Here is a 16,364-nt window from a genome sequence, read left to right on the forward strand (position 1 = left end):
CCAGATCCATCTGTAGCAGAAAACTATCTTCTTTGGTATTGACTGCTTTACATAGTTTTGTATCATCTGCAAATATCGATATTTTACTGTGTGAACCTTCTACCAGATCGTTAATAAATATGTTGAAGAGAATAGATCCCAACACCGACCCCTGCGGTACCCCACTGGTCACAGCGACCCAGTTAGAGGATATACCATTTATAACAACTGTGTCATGATCCAGCGTGGATCTGACAGTTTAAATGGATAAGGCCGCTTTCACACTTCAGGCTTTTGGTATCCGGCATGGTGCAGCGAAAAACCGGACTGCCGGATCCGGCGCCTGTTACAACCAGATCCGGCTTTTTCCCCGTGCTGTTTCATTGGTGCCGCATTGCGCCGGATGGCAATGCGGCGCGTCCGTTTTTTTCCGGATCCGGAGAAAATAGCCGGTCCGGCGTCTGGAAAAAACGTTGCATGCAACGTTTTTTTCCCAACGCAGGACCGGTCTTTTGCAATGCGCATGCCCGGAAACCTTCTCTGCCAGGAATATATCCAGCAGAAAGAAGGATCCGGTGTCTGCGGTTGCGGCCGGATCCGGTAGTCCGGTTTTTCGCCGCACCATGCCGGATACCGAAAGCCTGAAGTGTGAAAGTGGCCTAAGTGAACTTTTTTCCTTTGTCTAGGTGCCAAAGTGGGAGGCTTGCCCCCCGGTGGCCATTAGAATTATTACACGTGGTGTCGTTCATTCTAAGTTGCACCGGTGGTGGTGAGTGGTATCGCTCCTTAGTTTTAGGGTTAATGTGCACGCAATTACAAATCAGGTGTTAGGCTCTATAAAAGGGAGCCAGGTGGGTTCAATCACTGTTGGTGATATTGATTGTGTGTTAGTCATTCACAAGGAAGCCTGGGTGAAAGAAGGAGCTGAACATGAATCCTGCGCAGCCCAGCCAGAGGGAACGAGTGGCAGCTAGGTGGTCTGCAAGAAGGGCTGGCATGGCGTGGTGGAGTCACAGTTTATGGTGTTGGCAGGAAGTGCTTGCATGGCTTGGTGGAGTGACGACTGGAGAGAGTTGCACTCAGCATGCGGGACTTGGTTGCTGAGAGCTGGACTCAAGCATGCTGGACTTTTTGGGCAGGAGCTGAACTCATCTTTGCGACTCTGTTACTGGACAGCTGCACTATACTGTGTGTGTGTGTCTGCACTATACTGTGTATTGGGGGAGCTGCGCCTGCACTATACTGTGTGTTGGTGGGGAGCTGCACTGTACTGTGTGTTGGGGGAGCTGCACTATACTTTGTGGAGGGCTGCACTATACTGTGTGTGTGGGGAGCTGCATAATATTGTGTGTGTGTGTGGCTGTAGTATATTCTGAGGGCGGCCGCAGTATACCTTGAGGGGCGCTACATTATACGCTATCAAGGACCATGAGGAGTGAATTATACTATATGTAATATATGGGACCTGCATTATACTGTATCAAGGACTATCTATCCCCCATCATTGTTCTTCAGCAAAACAATTTAATTATTGTCCATCACGCTCGTTTAACGGCCTGAACTCAGAGCATATAAATATAACAGAAATTTCTGTGTGATGGTGCAATATGTGAGCATTTAGGGCCCCACTTAAAACTTTTGCCCAGGGCCCCACTCTCTAAAACTGGTCCTGAATGTATCTAATCCTGCCAAGTCTGATACTGTCTGCTGAGCTGTGCATCTAATCCTATCCTGTATGATACTGTCTGAAGAGCTGTGTAACTAATCCATCACGTGTGATACTGTATGCTAATATGTGGTATCCACCATGTCTAATGCTGCCTAGTATGATATTCTCTGCTAATACGTGGTGATAACTGTATCTAATCTTGTTGTGTGATACTGTTTTATGAGCTTTGTATCTAATCTGAGGCTGTGTATCTAATTCTATCCTGTGTAATACTGCATGCTGACCTGTGTATCTAAACCTATCCTGTGTGATACTGTCTGCTGAGCTATGCATCTAATACTATCCTGTGTGATACTGACTGCTGAGCTGTGTATCTAATCCTATCCTGTGTAATACTGCATGCTGAGCTGTGTATCTAATCCTATCCTGTGTGATACTGACTGCTGAGCTGTGTATCTAATCCTATCCTGTGTGATACTGTCTGCTGAGCTTTGTATCTAATCCTATCCTGTGTAAACTGTCTGCTGAGCCGTGTATCTAATCCTATCCTGTGTGATACCATGTATTTCTGTGTACAGTGGTCTGGGTGACATTGCCCACCAGGTGCCACATGGGAGGGCGTCTGAAGAGACGCAGGTTAGGGCTCACAACATGGCTACAGACAGACCTCTCCCAAAACAAGCAAACAACCAGATTCCTGTTTATATTAGGGCCTGTCGGCTCGGACCACCTTGGAAGTGGCATATTTTTGGTCCACCCAGAGGCCAACGCCTCGCACCACCCCGGTCACTGCAAAACCGAAAATCCAAATAAAACCAGAAGATCACGGAGTGAAATAATGATGACGGGCGCCTCTCTGCAGACCTCAATCCCACGGAAAGAACAGGATTATTAACCCTCACTGGTTACCAGGCCAAAACTATCATGGCCGACCCACGGCCTTCAGGAACGTTGGATGCTGTAAGACCATTTATTTACTCTGCAGAGTTTGCTTTTTCCTCACACTGCGCTGTGGAAAGTTACATTGTTTTCCATGGACTTCTGTAAATATCGACAAAGTTGTCAAAGGGGTTTTGTACAGCTCTCTGGTTGGGAAAGTATATGAGGTATACTGCCACGACAACTGTAGGTGATATATACTGTAGGTAGTAGTACCCAATAATCACACTCTGCTTGTGTTCATTAACACTGATGAGGTCAGGACGCTAACAGGAACATTATGTGCAGGAATATAACTACTATAATACCGCCCCTATTTACAAGAATATATAAAATATATATATATATATATATATATATATATATATATATATATATATATACACACACACACGGTGGGCCATTTATATGGATACACCTAAATAAAATGGGAATAGTTGATGACCCAGATCAGCACTGAATTTGCAGAATGGTCGAAACAAAAATTGGAACAGGCCCCTCAGTTTACACAGAACATTATGTTCAGTGATGAGACAAACTTTTTTGGGTGGGCCATTTATATGGATGCTCCTAAATAAAATGGGAATGGTGACAGTTTTCTTACATAGGGTGTCTTGCATTGAAATCTGCTGCAATGACCCGGGTACTGCGTTCACCAGACATCAACACAATTTCTGTCCGTTCCTCACGTGTTAACCTCTGCGACATGTCAATGGCTGTAAACAAAGAGAAACTTGTGAATAATAATAATAATAATAAATTTTATTTCTATAGCGCCGACATATTCCGCAGCACTTTACATTTCAGAGGGGATTTGTACAGACAATAGACATTACAGCATAGAAATAATCACATACAGTAGATTATAACAAAATACCAAGAGGAATGAGGGCCCTGCTCGCAAGCTTACAGTCTATGAGGGAAAAAGGGAGACACGAAAGGTGGGTGGTAACAGTTGCCCTGATTGTTTGGACCAGCCATAATGTTAAGTGTGTAACAGTACAGACACAGAGGGCTGATGGATGCATAAAGCATGTGGGAACATGATGCGGGGAACCTGGTTATGGTAAAACTTTTGGCTGTGCCACACAGGGATAGATTAGGTTAATGTGTTGAGGCGATAGGCCAGTCTGAATAAATGCGTTTTCAGGGCACGCTTAAAATTGTGGGGATTGGGGACTAATCGTATTGACCTGGGAAGTGCATTCCAAAGAATTGGCGCAGCACGTGTAAAGTCTTGGAGACGGGAGTGGGAGGTTCTGACTATTGAGGATGCTAACCTCAGGTCATCAGCAGAACGGAGGGTGCGGGTAGGGTGGTATACTGAAACAAGGGAGGAGATGTAAGGTGGTGCTGAGCTATGGAGGGCTTTGTGGGTGAGGGCAATAAGTTTGTACTGGATTCTGGAGTGGATGGGTAGCCAGTGTAATGACTGGCACAAGGTAGAGGCATCGGTGTAACGATTGGTGAGGAATATGATCCTGGCTGCAGCATTCAAGACAGATTGGAGAGAGGAGAGTTTGGTAAGAGGGAGACCGATTAGAAGAGAGTTACAATAGTCGAGACGAGAGTGAATAAGAGAAACAGTAAGAGTTTTTGCAGAGTCAAAAGTAAGAAAAGGTCGGATTCTAGAAATGTTTTTGAGGTGCAGATGACAAGAGCGAGCCAGTGATCGAATGTGGGGGGCAAAGGAAAGCTCGGAATCAAGTATGACCCCAAGACAGCGGGCCTGTTGCTGGGGAGTAATAGTGGAACCACACACAGAAATGGCAATGTCGGGTATAGGTACATTAGAAGAGGGAGGAAACACCAGGAGTTCAGTCTTTGACAGGTTCAGTTTCAGATATAGTGAGGACATGATATTAGACACAGCGTTTAGACAATCGCCGGTGTTTTCTAGAAAGGCTGGCGTGATGTCAGGAGAAGAAGTGTATAATTGGGTGTCGTCAGCATAGAGATGGTACTGGAAACAAAATCTACTGATTGTTTGACCAATAGGGGCAGTGTACAAGGAGAAGAGGAGGGGGCCTAGAACCGATCCTTGAGGAACCCCAACAGTAAGGGGAAGGTGAGAGGAGGAGGAACCGGCAAAAGATACCGTAAAGGAGCGGTCGGAGAGATAGGAGGAGAACCATGAGAGAACGGTGTCCTTGAGGCCAATGGAACGGAGCATAGTGAGGAGGAGTTGATGATCCACAGTGTCGAATGCTGCAGAGAGATCCAAGAGAATTAGCATGGAGTAGTGACCATTTGATTTAACTGTTATAGAGACTTTAGTGAGGGCAGTTTCAGTAGAGTGTAAAGAGCGGAAACCAGATTGGAGAGGGTCGAGAAGAGAGTTATCAGAGAGATAGCGGATCAGACGGGAGTGGACCAGGCGTTCCAGGAGTTTAGAGATGAAGGGAAGATTAGAGACAGGTCTATAGTTAGCGGCACAGTTTTGGTCGAGGGATGGTTTTTTAAGTAGTGGATGTATGATAGCATGCTTAAATGATGAGGGAAAAAATACCAGAAGAGAGAGAGAGGTTAAATATTTTAGTTAGGTGAGGGGTGACAGCAGGGGAAAGGGACTGGAGCAGATGTGATGGAAATGGGTCACTGGTGCAAGTGGTTGGGCGAGAAGATGCAAGGAGCCTGCTTACTTCTTCTTCTGTGACTGGTTCAAAATCAGAGAGTGAGTTAGATGCAGAGGGGGAGGGAGGACAGTGCATGGTATGAGGTGATTGGGAGATAATTTCCTGTCAAATCTGGTCAATTTTTTCTTTGAAGTAATTGGCCAGATCATCAGCTCGGAGCTCCGTGGTTGGGGCCTGTACTCTTGGGTTGAGTAGAGAATGAAAAGTGTCAAAGAGACGTTTAGGGTTATTGGATAGTGAGGTGATGAGGGTGTTGAAATAGGCTTGTTTTGGAGAGGTGAAGGGCAGTGTTGTATGTTCTAAGCATAAACTTAAAATGGATGAAATCTTCGTGTAGATTGGATTTTCTCCACAGACGTTCGGCGCACCTGGAGCAGCGCTGCAGGAAACGTGTTTGCACAGTGTGCCAGGGTTGTCGCCGTCTGCGTTGTGGTGTTCTATTTATAGGGGGTGCAAATTCATCCAGGGCACTTTGAAGTGTTTCATTGTAATGCTTCAATGCAGAATCAGGACATGAGAGGGAGGAGATAGGGGCCAATGAAGACTGCAAGTTCTTCATAAGTTTCTGGGTGTTAATGGCCTGTATGTTTCTATAAGTCTGGACAGTGGGGGTGACCTGAGCAGCCTGGCAGTTCTTGATAGAGAATGAAAGAAGATTGTGGTCAGAGAGCGGGAGAGGGGAGTTTGCAAAATCATCCACTGCACAAAGCCGAGAGAAGACCAAGTCGAGGGAGTTTCCGTCTTCATGCGTTGGAGAATTAGTAAGCTGCGAAAGGCCAAATGAGGAGGTTAGAGATAAAAGGTGAGTAGCAGATGATGAGAGGGGAAGATCAGTGGGGATGTTGAAATCTCCCATGATGAGGGTAGGGATGTCACAGGAGAGAAAATGTGGAAGCCAAGTGTAACGTCCGTCTGCGGTTCTGGGCTGCAGCCAGGCAACACCCCGAGAAACACTGATACCCTTTACCCCTATACAGGGATCTGGATTTACAACAGAGCCCAGGAGGTACTGTCTGAATAGGAGCAGCGGCCAGAGCAGGACGGTCGTCAGAGTGAAGTACAAAAACGGCAGGCAATAGCAGAGTCAATTTCAGGCCAAGGTCAGAGTCAAAAACCAGGAGGGCGGCAGAGGTACAGAATCGTTAGGAAGTAGCAGAGTCAGAATATCCAGGCCAAGGTCACAAAACAGGAGAGTAGCAGAAGTACAGAATAGTCAGGCAAAAGAGGGGTCAGAAATCCAGGCTGAGGTCAGAGTCAAACAGAAATCAATCACTAAGTAACACACAGGGGAACCAAGAATATATCCGGCGGCTTGCAAGACCAGTCCCAAGGTATTTGAGGGATCAGGTCATCCCTCACAGGTTCCTGGACTGGTGATGTCATTAGGGCCGCCCCCAAGACCAGGCCAGATGGAGTTGCAGTAACCCCCTGATGACTGACAGAGGGGCGGAGCCTGCGCCCACCAGATGCCTGCGCAGGAGCCACTTCTCTGTCACCACCATAACTCACGGGCGGACCACGGCGCCTCCCAGTGGCCGAGGCAGGAACAGCCGTCCCCGAGTCTGACAGTGAAGTGGCGGTCTGGCGCCTCCTAGTGGCCGTGACCGGAACAGCAGGCCTTGAATCCAACGGTGACGTGACAGACCGGCGCCTCCTAGTGGCTAAAGCTGGGATCATAGGCCCTGAGTCTGACGGCGACGTAATAGAACCACGGCGCCTCCCAGTGGCCGAGGCAGGAACAGCCGTCCCCGAGTCTGACGGCGAAGTGGCGGCCCGGCGCCTCCTAGTGGCTGCGACCGGAACAGCAGGCCCCAAATCTGACGGAGACGTGACAGTACCCCCCCTTCCAAGAGGGGCCTCCGGACCCTCAAAACCTGGTTTGTCAGGGTGGAGGAGGTGAAACCTTCTAATTAGTGCTTTTGCATGGATGTCCCGCGCAGGGACCCAGGACCTCTCCTCCGGGCCGTAGCCCCTCCAGTGTACCAGATACTGTACGGACCCTCTTACAAGGCGGGAGTCAAGGACACCCTGGACTTCATACTCCAAGGACCCTCCGACCGAAATGGGAGGAGGAGGGGACGGGACAGGGTGAATTGGGGAGCGATACAACTTGAGGAGAGACTTGTGGAAGACATTGGGAAATTTGAAAGACTGAGGGAGTTTTAAACGGAAGGCCACCGGGTTAATCACCTCTATAATCTCGTATGGACCAATAAATCTGGGACCCAGTTTGGCAGACGGTACTTTAAGCTTTATGTTTTTGGTGGAGAGCCAAACCTTGTCTCCAACTCCCAGGTGCGGTCCTTTGGATCGCCGTTTGTTCGCTGCCGAGGTCTGTCTAACCCGGGCCCCTTTCAAGTTAGAGTTTACCTCAGACCAAATGGTTTTTAAACGATGTATATTTTTCTCTACCCCAGGAAGCTCCGACATTCTGGTCGAGAATGAGCCAAAGCGCGGATGCAGCCCGTGGTTGCAGAAAAAGGGGGTAGACTTAATGGAGTCTTGATACTGATTGTTTAGGGCAAACTCGGCTAGTGGCAGATGTTCTGCCCAATCGGACTGGTGTTCTGAGATGTAGCAACGAAGGTATTGCTCCAGAGCCTGGTTGACACGTTCGGTTTGCCCATTGGTTTCAGGGTGGTAAGCCGAGGAAAAAGATAGCTCAATACCAATGCGTTTACAGAACGCCCTCCAGAACTTTGACACGAATTGGGTACCCCTGTCAGACACAATATTGACCGGGGCACCGTGTAAACGTACCACATGTACAATAAACAGTTTACTCAACGTTTCCGAGTTAGGTAACCCCGACAGGGGGACAAAATGACATTGTTTACTGAACCTGTCCACCACCACCCAGATACACGTCTTTCCATCTGAGGACGGTAGGTCCGTAATGAAGTCCATGGAGATGTGGGTCCATGGACTCTCGGGGGTGGGCAAGGACTGGAGCCAGCCGGCAGGGCGAGTATGGGAGGACTTGGCGCGGGCACAGACCTCACATGCTAAGACATATTCTTTGCAGTCCTTAACCACCGTCGGCCACCAAAAATTCCTAGTTATCAATCTGGCGGTATTATTGAGACCAGGATGGCCTGCCAAGACAGAGTCATGTGATTCTCTAAGCACTTGTAGGCGAAACGCAGGTGGAACGAACAATTTGTTGGGTGGCGTAGTGTCAGGGGCTTGTTCTGGGGATTTACGGATCTCCTCCAGAAGGTCCAATGACACTGCGGAGACAATGATCCCAGTGGCCAATATCGGAACTGGTTCACAGTCCTCGGCTTGTGAGGGGCAGAAACTGCGAGAGAGGGCATCGGCCCTCACATTTTTTGTACCAGGGCGGAAGGTGATTATAAAATTAAACCTAGAGAAAAACAATGCCCACCTTGCTTGTCTAGGATTTAACCTTTTTGCTGATTCTAGGTATGTCAGATTCTTATGATCGGTAATTACCGTGATCTTGTGTTTGGCGCCCTCGAGGAAGTGACGCCATTCCTCGAAGGCCCATTTAATTGCCAATAGTTCCCGATTCCCAATATCATAGTTTTTCTCCGTGGGAGAGAATTTGCGGGAAAAAAACGCACATGGACGAAGCTGAGTGAGGGATGTAGTGCCTTGTGATAGCACTGCTCCCACTCCGATTTCAGAGGCATCCACCTCCACAATAAATGGACGGTCCAGATCCGGCTGAACCAAAACTGGGTTGGCCACAAAACTCTCTTTTAACGTAAAAAACGCCTGAATTGCCTCAGGATTCCAGTTGGCCACGTCCGCCCCTTTCCGGGTCAGATCCGTGAGTGGCTTGGCAATCTCTGAGAAACCTCTAATAAACTTGCGGTAATAATTAGCGAACCCCAAAAATCGCTGCAGCGCTTTCAGCGATTTTGGTTGCACCCAAGCCTTAATAGGCTGGACCTTGGCAGGATCCATGCGGAAGCCTTTACCTGAAACCATGTATCCTAAAAACTGTACCTCCTCAGCAAAAAATACACATTTCTCCAGTTTAGCAAACAAGGAGTGTTCACGTAGTCTTTGTAGCACAGAACAGACGTGTTGAGAGTGTGTCACAGGGTCAGCAGAGTAAATCAGAATGTCATCTAAATACACCACGACATACACCCCACAAATGTCTCTAAAAATATCGTTAACAAAATGCTGAAATACGGCAGGTGCGTTGCTGAGTCCGAACGGCATAACCAGGTACTCAAAATGGCCAAGGGGTGTATTGAAGGCCGTTTTCCACTCATCCCCGTCTCTTATGCGGACTAGATTGTATGCCCCCCGGAGGTCAAGTTTAGTAAACCAACGGGCTCCTGTTAGCTGATTAAAAAGATCAGGGATGAGTGGAAGCGGATACTGGTTTTTTATAGTGATTGCATTCAACTCCCGATAATCAATGCAGGGTCTGAGACCACCATCTTTCTTCTCCACAAAGAAGAACCCAGCCCCAACTGGAGAAATGGACGGTCTGATAAACCCTTTTCTTAGGCTATCTGCAATATAGTCATTCATGGCCTGACGCTCTGGGCCAGAGAGATTAAATATTCTTCCCTTAGGGAGACGGGCATCCGGAATCAGATCAATAGGGCAATCATACTCTCTGTGAGGGGGTAGCTTTTCAGATTCTACAATAGAAAAGACATCCTCAAAATCTCTGAAAGCAAACGGTATGCGGGGGGTTTTAACCTTAACTTGGTTTACTGCCAAGGATATGCAATTTTTCTGACACTGTGGGCTCCAGCGTACAACGTCACCCAAGTGCCAGTCGATGACAGGATTGTGCTGGCGTAGCCATGGCATACCCAGAATAACTGCAGAGGTTAAATTGTCCATCACAAAAAATGACACCAGCTCAGTGTGTAAGGCTCCCACAGACATGGCAACCTTGGCAGTAACAAACTTAACCCCCTCCTGAATAATGGACGTGCCATTAATAGCCGTGGTTTTAATAGGGGCATTAAGTTTTAGTAGAGTTACACCCAAATTCCTAGCAGTCAAGGAATCCATAAAATTTCCTTCAGAACCACTATCCACATACGCGTTTAAACACAGCGATTTCTGACCACATGAAACTGAAATGGGTAATAAAACTTTAGCCGCATCTGCGGGCAATACCTGAACCTCTGGGCAACCATAGCCAGAGTAGTTGCCCAGAGGTCGACGTGCCAGGAGCATGGATCTCTGAGGTGCAGCTCTCTCCCTGAAGACTCCAGACTGCCGCATAGTTGTCCAAGAAAATAAGAGAGATCTTCCAGGCTGTGCACTGCAACAGGTGTTCAGGCCAAAAATCAGCTCAGTCAGAAGAAGAAAAAAAAAAAAGTTCAGGGAGACTGCTTTTGTATATGTTGGGTATATACACAAGAAGCAGTTAATTTTATGGCCGGATATAATGTAACGTCCGTCTGCGGTTCTGGGCTGCAGCCAGGCAACACCCCGAGAAACACTGATACCCTTTACCCCTATACAGGGATCTGGATTTACAACAGAGCCCAGGAGGTACTGTCTGAATAGGAGCAGCGGCCAGAGCAGGACGGTCGTCAGAGTGAAGTACAAAAACGGCAGGCAATAGCAGAGTCAATTTCAGGCCAAGGTCAGAGTCAAAAACCAGGAGGGCGGCAGAGGTACAGAATCGTTAGGAAGTAGCAGAGTCAGAATATCCAGGCCAAGGTCACAAAACAGGAGAGTAGCAGAAGTACAGAATAGTCAGGCAAAAGAGGGGTCAGAAATCCAGGCTGAGGTCAGAGTCAAACAGAAATCAATCACTAAGTAACACACAGGGGAACCAAGAATATATCCGGCGGCTTGCAAGACCAGTCCCAAGGTATTTGAGGGATCAGGTCATCCCTCACAGGTTCCTGGACTGGTGATGTCATTAGGGCCGCCCCCAAGACCAGGCCAGATGGAGTTGCAGTAACCCCCTGATGACTGACAGAGGGGCGGAGCCTGCGCCCACCAGATGCCTGCGCAGGAGCCACTTCTCTGTCACCACCATAACTCACGGGCGGACCACGGCGCCTCCCAGTGGCCGAGGCAGGAACAGCCGTCCCCGAGTCTGACAGTGAAGTGGCGGTCTGGCGCCTCCTAGTGGCCGTGACCGGAACAGCAGGCCTTGAATCCAACGGTGACGTGACAGACCGGCGCCTCCTAGTGGCTAAAGCTGGGATCATAGGCCCTGAGTCTGACGGCGACGTAATAGAACCACGGCGCCTCCCAGTGGCCGAGGCAGGAACAGCCGTCCCCGAGTCTGACGGCGAAGTGGCGGCCCGGCGCCTCCTAGTGGCTGCGACCGGAACAGCAGGCCCCAAATCTGACGGAGACGTGACACCAAGTGGCAAAATGATCCAGGAACTGATGGGAGGGGCCGGGAGGACGATACACCACCGCCACTCGCATGGAGAAGGGAGTGAATAACTCATGAAAGAATAAAGTTACGTAAAAACCAAGCACACCATTGTTTTTCTTGTGAAATTCTCAATAAGGGTGGTTTCACATTAGCGTTTCAGGGCGCAGCGACGGCCTGCGCATGGCCGCGGCTAATCCCCGCCCCCTGCCCAGGCCTCCAAAGAAATGCACAATCAGGATGCAGTGGACCCAAATAGTTAGCATGGCGGCAACACAGGTGCAAGAATACCGATGAGACAACCGCTCTCATCCTACCAATCCATGGAGCGGGCAGTTGCTTGGTATAGTCATGCACAATGAAGACTTGTATGCGGCGCTGTTCACACTATGGCAATGCACAGCATCATCGGTCTTCTTGCACCTGTGTGGAGAACAGTCACATCGGGAGATGTGACCGCTCTACACGGCTCCGGTGACACACTGACAGGAGATAATCGCTCCCACAGTGTATCACTGAGAGGTCACCGGAGTTCATGCTGTCACTTAAGGCACCACTGCTGTGTGAGAATTTCCTCATGCAGCGGTACCGCCAGTGACAGCACAAACTTCAGTGACCTCTCTCACGGTGGCGCAGTGATACACTGCGGGAGGATACCTCCTGTCACTGTATCACTGGAGCCGTGTAGAGCAGTCACATCTCCCAATATAACTGTTCTACATGTGAGATCATCGTGGGACACTTGTTATTTAGGACTATGGCGGACCAGGGAGTATTTATGGTGGTTTATTATTTTATTTTTATTACAGGGGATCGAGGGCGTTGGGGAATTAGGGGTTTGGGGAGTATGAATGTGTTTTGTTTTTTTTTTGTTTTACACTGTTGCCAGATGATAGGACTGCTATCCCATCATCGGCTCATGCTGTCACTGTTACATGTGTGACACCAGACAAAGCCGGATGTTAGTAGTAGTCACATCAGATGATGCCTGGCTACACACAGACACCCACAGACAGACACAGACACCCGCAGGATGACCCACACACATTCTCTGCTCTCACAGTCTCCGCCCACACACACATTTTCCGCTCACACAAATTCTGCGTCCACACACTCTTCCTCCTTCCTTTCCACAGCGTTTTTGGCATGCAAATTCGCAGCTAATTCGCAGACCTTTTTACACCTGCAGTTTAGCTGCGGATGTGCCTGACTCAATGTAAGTCAATGGGTGCAGAAACGCTGCAGATCCGCAAAAAGAATTGATATGCTGCGGATTCGCACAGAATTTTCCACACCATGTGCACACTAATTCTGGATTCCCATTGATTAACGTTGATTGGGCAATACATTGCGGATTTGGTGCAAATCTGCGTGAAAAATCACTGCGTATCTGCATAAAAATCCGCAACGTGTTCACATAGCCTAATACTGCCCTTTTGTACAAGAATATAACTACCATAATACTGCCCCATATGTTCAAAAATATAACTACTATAATACTGCCCCTATGTACAAGAATATAACTACTATAATACTGCTCCCTATGTACAAGTATATAACTACTATAATGCTGCCCCCTATGTCCAAGAATATAACTACTACAATACTGCCTCCTATGTACAATAATGTAACTACTATAATATTATAGTCGTTATATGCTTATATATAGGATAAGTATTACATGAATATAACTATTATAATATTGCCCCCATGTACAAGAATATGACTACTGTAATACTGCCCCCTATGTACAAGAATGTAGCATAATATTTTTCCTGTGCACAAGAATATAGTGTAACAACCCTGCCGGCATCACTGCATGGTCTCTCATCCCCCACACACCAACTTACTCACTGCTCCAGGCCATGCTGTGACTTCTGTCTGCTGCCAGCTCCATGCTGTGTGCCTCTTGCTTCCTGCCTGCTCTCTGCATGCTTCCTGGCTGTATTCATAGGGGGGCGGTGCCAGAACTCTCTGGTGTTTATGGAATCAGGGTGCACCTGTCTAATGTGCTTCTGACCAATTACCAAGAGGCCTCTAGTATTTAGGGCAGCTCCACCCGGTAGTAGCTGCCTGTGCATAGCCTTAGGTCAGTTAGTGTCTTGCTGCTGGGTTACCAGGTCCTGTCCTATGTTTTGCCTTCTTTGGAGGCTTGATTCCTAGACCTGTGTCTGTGCCTGTCTTTCTACCCTCTAGGAGGCAGAATATCCTAGTCTCTGTGTCCTTGTTCCTTGCCTTGTCTATTACCTCCTGTCCTCCCTCCAGGAGGCAGTATATCCTGGTCCCTGTGCTTTTGTTTCTTGCCTTGTCTCGCACCTGTCTGCTCTGCACTCCAGGAGGCAGTATAACCGGCTCTCTGTGTCTTTGTTCCAGTACCTTGTCTCGCACTGTTACCTTGTCTGAACTCTGTCCTACCTCTGTCAGTCTCTTTGTCTGTGGCTCCTTTCCCTGCTGTGTCTATCCTTGTGTCCTCGCCATCTGCCTGTGCTCCACAGTCTTGCGGCTCTGCCTGTGCTCAGCACTCTTGCGGCTCTGCCTGTGCTCCGCACTCTTGCGGCTCTGCTTATGCTCCACACTCTTGCGGCTCTGCTTGTGCTCCGCACTCTTGCGGCTCTGCTTGTGCTCCGCACTCTTGCGGCTCTGCTTGTGCTCCGCACCCTCGCGGTTCTGCTTCTGCTGTTAACTGCAGCTCCTCACCGCAGCTGTCATGATCCATGCTGGATCATGACAGATAAAAGCACATGTATCCTTTTTTTTTTTCCCTTAAGCTGTGTGCTTAAGTTTGGTTTTGCCCCCGGTGGCCACTAGGATTATTACACAGTGTTGTCTTTTGTTCTAGTTTGCCCCGGTGGTGGTGAGCGTCATTGCACTCTGGTTTCTTTAGTGCATGTGATTATAAAGCAGGTGCGATTGCTCTGGCTCTGTTATAAAAGAGTGTCAGGTGTTGCAATCACTGTTGGTGATAGTGTTCATTTCAACCATCCTTGGTGGAGGAAGGATCTAGAGAGAGGTCCTGGCAGCTCAGTCGGAGCCCTGGTGTGGAAGGAGTCAGAGGGGATTTCCTTGCAGCTCTGACAGAGCTTGGTGGCAGCTATTCAGGAGGAAAGCTGCATTCTGGTGGTGGACTCTTGCTGGGAGCAAGAGCAACAGAGCAAAGCTAAGTGGTGTTTCCCTGTTTGTATTTTTCCCTTGTGTGTATTAGTACAGAGGTGGGGCCATTGCCTGCACCATCCAGCTCCCTAGCAAGGGATAGGTGTAGGGTGTGCTAGGGTGACAGGTATCCTGATCGGCGCCTGGTGCAGAACCGGCCTAGGGAACATTAGGAGTGTGAGGGACACTGACTCAGGGGAGTGCAGGAGGTCTCCATGTCCCCATTTCCCTATCGCAGGGCCCACCGTTGTAACTGTTTCCCCTTCCCCGTGTTTTGTTGTTTTAGTTACCGGCCTGCGGGCCGTGTCACAGGACAGTTTCACGTGCCGTGTCTGGTTGTTTCAGTTACCGGCCTGCTGGTCGCATCACACAGGACGGGTCCACGTGACAGCAGCCTTGCGGTTCTTCACCTCCTGTGTGAACAGGTCTCTCTCTACCTGTTCCTTCATACAACATTCCTTCCTGCCAGTACCTGCTGTGTGAATAGGTCTCTTCCTGTTCTTTCATACACCACTCCTTCCTACCCATGATCCTGTGTCTCAGCCGGGCCCGCCTGCCAGTGTCCGAGCCGGGCCCGCCTTCCAGCGTCTCAGCCGTGCCCGCCTTCCAGCATCTCAGCTGTGCCCGCCTGCCAGCGTCTCAGCTGTGCCCACCTGCCAGTGTCTCAGCCGTGCCCGCCTGCCAGTGTACCAGCCGTACCTACCGTGCTCACCTGCCTGTCTGTCAGTCGCACCTGTCCCAGTGTTCTGTCTCCCCGAGTGGGATCAGCAGCCACAGCCAGACACCACCCTGGAGTGGCACCTAGCAGCTACCTGCCGCACAAGCCTGACCTCACAATCAGAGGCTCCAGCGAAGACCGAGGTAGTTGTCCTAGTCACTCCCCTTCCAGGGTAGTCTGGTTTGTGGCACAGTGGGGCCACATCCCCCTCGCTCGCACCAACCTGCCAGCGTGACAGTTTTGCACAGGCCATGGTCCCCCGTTGAGTCCCATGTCCTTGCGCTCTCAGAGCATGATGAACTTTTTTCTTGCCCGTATGAGCAACTTGAAGAATTTGTTCCACCAAGGATGGGTCAGATAATTGATTCACCAGACCCAATCATTGTCTCCAATGCCATCTTCAATCAACTCCTGACTTATGAGAAGCTCGACCCTGCAGATCCGCCAGTGTTTTCTGGGAATCCTAAGGAGTGCCAAGGGTTCCTGGAGCAGTGCCTGTGGTACAACCAGCGGAATGCAGCCTGTTTCCCCTCTGATTGGGACAAGGTGGGATATATAATGTCCTACCTAGCAGGAGATGCTTTGCTGTGGATCTGTCCGCTCTGGTAAGCAGGGGATCCTATCCTCACAGACCTAGAGGCCTTCCTGGTGGCCTTCCGTAAAGTCTTTGATGTGCCTTGCTCAGCTGCTCCTGCAAAGTCTTCCCGTTCTAGATCTGAGAGGCGCTCCAGACGGGCGAAAACAGTGAGGAGACCGCCACGTCAGACCACGACCGTCTGAAACCATCCTGTTCCTCGACCTGTTAAGGCAGCTACCCGACTAGAACCCAAGAAGGCTGATAAGAGTGGGCTGGCAAAGCAGCAGCCTGAAACCAGTCTTAAGAAGGTCATACGGTATTGCTGCGGTTGTGAGGAACACCCGGACGGTCTC

At 49.2% G+C, this 16,364-nt stretch overlaps 1 protein-coding gene across 2 annotated transcripts in view; it reads left to right on the plus strand.

The window, feature by feature from the left end:
• The first annotated feature begins 886 nt into the window (after positions 1 to 886).
• Positions 887 to 16,364, plus strand: part of METRNL (meteorin like, glial cell differentiation regulator) — a 40,896-nt gene continuing 25,418 nt past the window's right edge. The window contains exon 1 of one of the 2 annotated variants that reach the window (XM_073559617.1): positions 887 to 953. In XM_073559617.1, the coding sequence (XP_073415718.1) occupies positions 910 to 953 (44 nt within the window). In that variant the 5' untranslated portion in view covers positions 887 to 909. Of the gene's footprint in view, positions 954 to 2,583; positions 2,609 to 16,364 lie in introns of those variants that run through there. The other variant, XM_073559618.1, reaches the window with a different exon arrangement.

Source organism: Dendrobates tinctorius, unplaced genomic scaffold (genome assembly GCF_039654945.1).
Source record: "Dendrobates tinctorius isolate UK_male_01 unplaced genomic scaffold, ASM3965494v1 ptg000014l, whole genome shotgun sequence".
NCBI lineage: Eukaryota > Metazoa > Chordata > Amphibia > Anura > Dendrobatidae > Dendrobates > Dendrobates tinctorius.